Source organism: Camelina sativa, unplaced genomic scaffold (genome assembly GCF_000633955.1).
Source record: "Camelina sativa cultivar DH55 unplaced genomic scaffold, Cs unpScaffold00645, whole genome shotgun sequence".
NCBI lineage: Eukaryota > Viridiplantae > Streptophyta > Magnoliopsida > Brassicales > Brassicaceae > Camelina > Camelina sativa.
This window is the reverse complement of record NW_010921784.1, coordinates 5,210-13,521: the sequence shown is the minus strand read 5'-3', so window position 1 is coordinate 13,521 and position 8,312 is coordinate 5,210. Positions and strand designations below refer to the sequence as shown.

General features: G+C 31.6%; 2 protein-coding genes across 2 annotated transcripts in view; one reads left to right on the top strand and one right to left on the bottom strand.

Moving 5' to 3' along the window:
• LOC104773800 (phenylalanine--tRNA ligase alpha subunit, cytoplasmic-like) overlaps positions 1-499 on the bottom strand; it is an 8,013-nt gene extending 7,514 nt beyond the window's left edge. Inside the window, exon 1 of the mRNA XM_019242747.1 lies at positions 347-499. Within this exon, the coding sequence (XP_019098292.1) occupies positions 347-499 (153 nt within the window). The remainder of the gene's footprint in view (positions 1-346) is intronic.
• A 3,925-nt stretch (positions 500-4,424) lies between these two features.
• Positions 4,425-5,626, top strand: LOC104773794 (cytosolic sulfotransferase 5-like). The gene has a single exon (XM_010498446.1). The coding sequence runs from the start codon at positions 4,437-4,439 to the stop codon at positions 5,427-5,429; it is 993 nt and encodes a 330-aa protein (XP_010496748.1). The 5' UTR covers positions 4,425-4,436; the 3' UTR covers positions 5,430-5,626.
• Positions 5,627-8,312: the final 2,686 nt, after the last annotated feature.

The window sequence follows — 8,312 nt, the reverse complement described above, 5'->3', positions numbered from 1 at the left end:
ATTTAACCTATAATTAAAAAGGAGACTTACTTTGAAGTCTCCCTTTTTACGTCAGTTTGAAATCAAGTTTAAAGATATCTATTGCAGACTTCATCGGGTTAAATCTGTCATTTTGGCTTCTGTTTTTTGTTTGGTCGTGAGGGGGTCAACTGTAATTTCAGCACCCTTAGTGGTTATGTTTCTTGAAAAACGAATATAAGATCTACGTTCTCTTTTAAATGCAAATAAAGGTACTAAAAATGCAATTGTCCCTTCTTTAATTATGATAGAGAACCATGTACGTTCTCTCCTTCGTCCGCATCGAGACGGATACAAGATCTCTAAGATTACGATAACGCCGACGTACCTGAGCATCGATGTAACGAAAAGCCTGGAGCCTTTTGATGACGTTCTTGACTTGATCATGATCAAGGTTGTGGTCGGAAGAGAATTGACCAGAATCAGGGATCTGCGAACTGTTTTGTAGGAACCCTAGTATCGTTCTCTCTGTTTCTCCCATAACCTCCCGAAATATTGGAATACAAGACAAAGGTAGCTTGTGTTATGCCAAAAGACCCTGGTGAGAGTTGCGCGTCATAAACAAAGCCAAAACGGTGCTCTTCGTTAAACAGATCAAAGGGAAGAAAACTTTGTTTGTAATCTATATTAACATTTTTGAAGTACATTTGATGTTCTACCCTTTTATTTATATTTATTTATAAAGTTAATCTCTAAAAAATTGCACAGAAAGACAAAATCAAAATGCCTACCAATTTGGTTTATTTCCTAAAACAATTTATATTGTCTACCAATTTGGTTTATTTCCTAAAACAATTTATAGATTTATAAATTTATTACACTTAATAACATATGCAAAAAATACACAATATTTTTTCCTTCTAAAAATCAGATTCACATATTTTATGTTTCACATTATTGTCTACATCACTATACCATTAAATAGATGAAACAATATTTTTTAGATTAATCGGTTTAATTTAATCTAATCCTAAATTAAAAAAATGCAATGAGAAAAATGTTTTAAAGTGATAAATAAATAAATAATTTTTTTATTTTTCGTGAAATATAATTTACTTCTAATAATTAAATATGTTATGAAATTGATAATTAAATATATTTCTGGATTTTAATTGCTGATTAAATCTTTGATTTTTAAAAACTAATAGAAAAGAACATTGCCTTATATTTATGTATATAATGAGATGTAAAGGTATTTAATATTTATTAAAAAAAAGTACAAGAGCTATGTGAGAGCGACACATCAGCTTTGTTCCTAATGATTTATTTATACGCTATGATTAAGTCACATTGTTCCTAATGATTTAATTATTTTACACAATCTTAGTGAAATCAACTTGATTTTATATGTCAAATATTTTAATATTAATAGTATTAGAAAATAATAAAATAAGGATTTAGCCCTTGTTAGCACAAATTTAATGATATTTTACTAATTCTAACATGTCCTCTTTATAACTCATCTATTATATAACCATATTATATTTTAAACTGTTTTAATTTTACATATTCGTAATATTTTAAAATTTTATAAGTTTAAATATATTAATGATAATATTTAAATAAATGTGAATTGAAGTTCTTCTTACGTTAAGAATCAAAGCTCACACGTATTGGAAAACAAAATGGGAATCAAATTATTGTTTTATTTGTTTGCAAATGATTCAGAGATCTTCAAAACACAATAGAAGGTGTGATTAAATATATCATAGTTTCTGTTTCCATATTGATATTGCTGTAATTTTTTATAGTTGGAATGTAATGTAAAATATTTAGGAAACAAAATCTGAAGTAATGCTATTTTTGGAAATATTTTAGGGATTAATGTTATAAATAAATTTTTAAATAAGCAAAACTAAAAGGGCATAACACAAAATGTAATTCAAGAATGTTAATATAGACTAGATTTTAACTCGCGGTACACCGCATGATAATAATTTTATAACAAAAAAACTAAATTTTATAAAATTATATTTATTTGTTAATTTTGTTTCTTTTGTTTAGTGTTTAAGATTGTATAATTGTAATCGTTATTTCTAAAACTGGACTAGTTGTATATGGCAGACACGACAGAACAATTATTTAGTTTTATTTATAATAATGTTATTATTTAACCATATCAAATTTTAGTTATTAAAATTTAAATTCTTAGTACTTTTAGATTTAACCCGTGAAAGAATGATTCTTACATTATTATATTTTTAAAATTTTAGTGTTTTTAAATTTAACCCTTATGTTTAATATTTTTTAGATTTAACCCGTGAAATAATTATATCCGTAAAATTTATTATGCAGTACTAGGATTTACCCCGTGGTACACCACAAGTCCATTTCTTTTATTTTTTTGTTTGTTTTATAAATCAATAACCCTGTGCATTCTGAAGAAATTAACAGTCAAATATTTATAACAAATAGATCAAAATTTAAGTTATATTTATGTGTTAGTTTTGTTTAGTGTAAGATTATATAATTGTATTTGACTATTAATTATAGGATTTAAACCACAGTTTACCGCAAAATAATTTGTTCTCTACATTATCATAAATTACTCAATTTTAATATATCTAATATTATAATATTGATAATATTAGCAAAATAATGAAATGATAAATTATCTGGTAACACAATATTAATGATAATTAAATTTATATTCATATTGATCCAAATCATTCGCACAATATCATTTCATTGTGTGTTATTTTAACTTTTAATTGTAAATATTCATTATATATTAAAATAACTCAAATGTAAAATAATATATATCTGGAAATACTTGTTTGGTTACAAAAATCCTAAAACAGTTTTTAAAATATATATACGTTTATAAAAATTCAAATCACATCATATGCTAAAAAAAAATCTAAAATTTTATTAATTTTATGTATTAAATAGTAATTCAAATAATTAAATATAAGATTAAATAAAAGTGAAAGAAGAATTTTATTTTAATATAACATATTACTTTAAATTAGGTAGATAGATTTTAGGAAATTAATATTATCAAATAAGGAAATGATTGTATTTGCTTGTAAGGATTGTAGAGAATTTAGTTGGGACTTGTTTGGATATAAAGATAAGAGAGGACGGTACAAAAATGTACTTCAAAAATGTTAAGATAGATACTGCGGATTAAATTATATTATAAATACTCCAATTATTAGATTTAACCCGTAAAATAATTATTTTTACTTTTTTTTTTATATTTAGAACCATTAAAGAATTTAATTGTTCATATCAAACAATATAATTATTATTGAATATTAGAGTTTTTAGAAACACAAAAAGATATCAAAACTTATTACACCAACTTAAATTCTTTTCCAAGTTCAAATATTTTACGGGTGAAACGTATTTTACAAAAAATAAACGCAAATTTGAATAACCGAAAAATAAACCTTACTTACATATTTTGTTTTACATAATGAATTTTAAATCTCAAATAATAATTTTAATATAATATTTTATTTCAATCAATTTAACCCGCACTATGTGCAGGTTGATAGCTAGATGGTGTATTCAACTTGACATTTTAAGTGATTTGTGTAAAAGTTACAAATCATATGTTATTCAATCATGGATTTTAAAAAATCTCCTGAAATCCACTGTTATTGAACTGATGATTTTAAAATATACTTTTAAATCCAGTGTTATTCAAAACAGTTTATGGATTTGGATTTTAATAAGTTTTAGGGATTCTGGAGGATTTAAAAGGATTTGTTTAGTTAAAAATACAAAAATCCAAATCTCATAGTTTTAGGTGGGATTTGAAAGAATTTTACCATAAATCATATCAACTTCCCTAAAATCTATCAAAATTCCAAATTTCTTAAATCTCATAAAATCCTTCAAAATCATTGTTTCAATACACCCCCGTTACTCTTTAATTAAGTTTGATACTTTTATTAGACGAAACCATATACAGGATATCAATTGACTCCTAAGTAGAAGTTTAGTTCCTACAATGTTGGGCTTAAGCTGAAACCCATTAAACCCAATTTTATTTTAGCCTGATGGCTCCTAATGTTTAACATATAGTTTTTGAGTTAGGTTACTTGTGAGATTGTTTTTAAATAAAATTTTTATAAATAAATAAATATTAATTTCCACAACCCAAAAGTTTTTTTTTTTTTTTTTTTTTTTNGTCAAACCCACAACCCAAAAGTTATGGTAGTATGTTTTCATGTTTCTACAGCCCAAAAAGGAAGAAAACAGAAATAGGCGGTATAGACTTGAAAATATGTATGGCTGATGTGGATTTAGATCAAAATATGATTGTGGGAAAACTCCAAAACTACAACCAACCAAGCCAAAAAAATCCTAACTACCACAACAAATCCTACCAACCACCATGATTGATTAACAAATATTACTAGCTAGCTTCATTATTATTCGCTTTAGAATATCAAAACACGTTTGTAATGGATGAGCAAAAGATTTCGGTGAACTTGAGAAATGAAGAGTTAAACGAAGAAATAAAGACTCTCATCTCTTCACTTCCTTCAGACAAAGATTCCAGTGGAAAAGATGTTTCTAAGTACCAAGGATGTTGGTATACTCACCATGCTCTACAAGCTGTCCTCAGTTTCCAAAAAAACTTCAAGCCTCAAGACACCGATGTCATCGTTGCTTCGTTCCCTAAATGTGGTACGACTTGGCTCAAAGCACTTACATTCGCACTCCTTCATAGATCAAAATACTCTTCTCTTCATGATCATCATCATCATCCTCTTCTTTCTGATAACCCGCACGTTCTTGTACCCTATCTTGAGATGAATCTCTATTACTATAGCGAAAAACCGGACCTAACCAAGTACTCATCGTCTCCAAGGCTGTTTTCGACACACATGCCGTTACATGCGCTGCAAGAAGGTCTCAAAGATTCCACTTGTAAAATTGTGTATATGTGCAGGAACGTGAAAGACACTTTGGTTTCATATTGGCACTTCTTTTGTAAGAAACAAATTAACGATGAAGTAATAAGTAGTTTCGAGGATACGTTTGAGTCTTTTTGTAGGGGAGTCAGCCTTTTTGGACCTTTTTGGGATCAAGTCTTAAGCTACTGGAGAGGAAGCTTAGAAGATCCCAATCATGTGCTTTTTATGAAGTATGAGGAGATGAAAGCAGAACCTCGTGAGCAGATCAAGAGACTTGCTGATTTCTTAGGTTGTCCTTTTACTAAGGAAGAAGAAGAGAGTGGATCGATGGATGAGATTATAGACCTTTGCTCTCTACGTAATCTGAGCAGTTTGGAGATCAACAAGACCGGAAAATTATACAATGGTAGAGATAACAAAACATTTTTCCGTAAAGGAGAAGTCGGTGATTGGAAGAATTACTTGACTCCTGGCATGGAGAACAAAATAGACATGATCATTCAAGAGAAACTTCAAAATTCTGGTTTGATATTGTGAGTATGTTCTTTTCTCCCATGCATATTGTAATAAATACTACATTATGTTGTTGTTTATGTTCCTTTGATGTAAATGACTCTATAACGGAGATAACACTTCGTAATGTTGTTGTTATGTTTTTCTTTATGCTTTCGATCTTACTTTTTATTTTGCATATTGGCTATTGCCTAATGTAATGTATCTCATCTTTACCGATATTGTGCGTGACATCTATTGAATTTTAGCTCCTTTTTCATGGGCTTAAAATAAGTCCAGTTATATATAATTATAAAATTAGAAAGCAAAAATTTAGAAAACTCGGTTAGACGGACCAGGTATTCAGTAATAATTAATGCTGAATTAATGTTAATGTTATGTCATATTTTAAAAATAGGGTGAGTTACTAGAATATTGCATAAAAACTTCTTTATTACAAAAGTAACATACAATTGTTTGTAATTACTAGACTAACACATTGTACCTATATTACCCCTGAAACTAGTGTTGAGAAAAAAGTAATTACGGCTAATGCCATTAGAAAAAAAAAACATTGGAAGTTGGGACTAAGTCTACTGATCCTTTGATGGTAGATTTATACACGTGCACTGATTAAAGGTGTACGTCAGATATTTTTGGTACACTTAGTTGTAGTCTTGGTACACTTATCGGTCACTGTAGATGATACACTTAGTTGTAGTGTTGGTACACTTATCGGTCGACGTACATGAAATCGATTCGTTAGATTAAGTTGGTAGAGAAATTTTCCTTTGATGATAGACTTTTGTTTTATGCGCGTGTAGCGGCAAACGTAACAGGGTGGGAAGATATTTATGGTAGACTAATGGCCTGTTGCGATAGATTTATGCGACAGCCTTCTCTCCTTACAGATATTTTTGGTATACTTTGTTTGTTTTTTGAAATAGTTTTTGTAGTGTTGTGGTAGGCTTCTTGTCCGTGGTAGATTTAGTAAGCAAGATTGACAGCTGTAAAGTCTTACCAGAATAACACGAATTTGTTTGAGCTGGCAAAGACAGTCGAGCGTTGCGATAGACTTATTGGAAGAAGATCTAAACACCTTTACTGTTCTTCCGATCTATGGTGTTCATGTAATAAAGTTTGTAGCAGATTCATCAATCGTGTTCTGTTTGTCTGCCGGAGCAAACGTCTTTTTCCTACTCAGTTTCTTTAATCTTTGATCTCGGTTCATCCATGGAAGAGCAAGATATCGTATTGGCGTGTGGGAGGTGGAGGGTAGACAAAAAGCGCTGGTTGTTTGATGTTGATACTAGGAAAGGGTGCAGGATTATAGTTGCCGATAAAGAAACAAAGTTTGAAGACTTTACTGCTATGGTGTACGATGACTTTGGTTTCTGTGAAAGAACTTCCGCGATAAAGTTGAGCTATATGTTAGATAGATATAAAAAAAGCGGATGTTATATGCCACCGGTGATTGTTTCGAATGGTCGGCAGTTTCAAAACTTTCTCAAACAGCATAGGAGTGAACTCATCCGGCTATGCGTTGAGATCGAAGCTAAATCTGGTGAAACCTTGTTCGAGAAAGTTAAACCGAAAACCCCAGAACCAACACCCAAGACCCCTGAAGTCGTTGTAGATGATTTCGTAGGCGTGGCAGAGGAAATGGGAGAGAAAGATGATGAGTACGAGAGTCGGAAGGAAGACGGTGAAGATAATGTAGGAAATGATCTAGATGAAGATGAAGCAGATGACGAGGACAACAGTAGATTTGATTACTGTGACGACAGCGATGGTGCAAGTTCAGGGGATGAAGACTATCTGCTGTACTCCAACTTCGCCCCGGATGAAGCAGAGGAATCATTGGACGACGGACCTGGGGGTGGGTCTTGTATAGAGGAAAATGTGTGTAACACAGAATCAAATAACCGTACCCGCAAGACTAACTCTGCAGCTGATGCAATTGAGAAGGAGGTTCGCAAAATAGAAAACGGAGGTGGTGATATTGCTGTGGGGGATAAGTTTGATAGCAAAGAAACGTTGGTGGCAAGGTTGAGGGTGCTGAGTGTATTAGATAAATATGATTACAATGTTCGATATTCAACGCCCGTTTTGTTAATCGTTGAGTGTTGGGTAAAAGGTTGTAAATGGAGAATACGGGCTTCAACCATGGGTGATTCGCCGGTGTTTCATATTCGCAGATATTGTCGTGAACATACTTGCTCTGTTACGGAACGATATGGCCGTAGCCGTAATGCTAAACCACCAATCCTAGGTCAATTATACAAGGATTATGTTGGTGGTGTGGGAAGTTCTGTTGTGCCAAATCTTGTTGGGGATGGGCTCAACCTACGATATGGTGTACAGGTTGGCTACTGGAATACTTTAATATGTTTGTTTTATGGTTGGCTCTGTGAGTGTACTTGTTTATAGGGTGTACAAACAGATCGTAGCTTAAGTTTGTTGAGTTTGTCAGAAATTAGTTGATTCTATGGCCTGCACTGCACATATATATAATTCGATCTAGTTGATATTGTTTAGTGCTGATGTCTTTTACTGACCATTTTCATATAATAGCTTGGCTACTGGAAGGCACATCGTACACTTATAAAGGCGCGGGAGTATGTTAGGGGTACACCTGAAAGTGGATACGCTGAATTACCGGCATATTTATACAGGCTGAGGTCCTCTAATCCGGGGACCCTTACTAGACTGGTCGTTGATGCAGAAGACAGATTCAAGTATGTTTTCATTGCGATTGCTGGATGCATTAAGGGTTTCAGGTATATGCGGAAAGTTGTAGTTGTAGATGGAACCTTTTTGAAAGGTGAATTCAAAGGGACTCTTCTGATAGCGACAACACAAGATGGGAATTTTAATATTTTCCCTCTGGCGTATGCGGTTGTTGATACAGAGAACGACGTGTCGTGG

Coding starts and splice junctions, on each gene's coding strand:
- LOC104773794 (XM_010498446.1), top strand. CDS start 4,437: ATGGATGAGCAAAAGATTTCGGTGAACTTGAGAAATGAAGAGTTAAAC.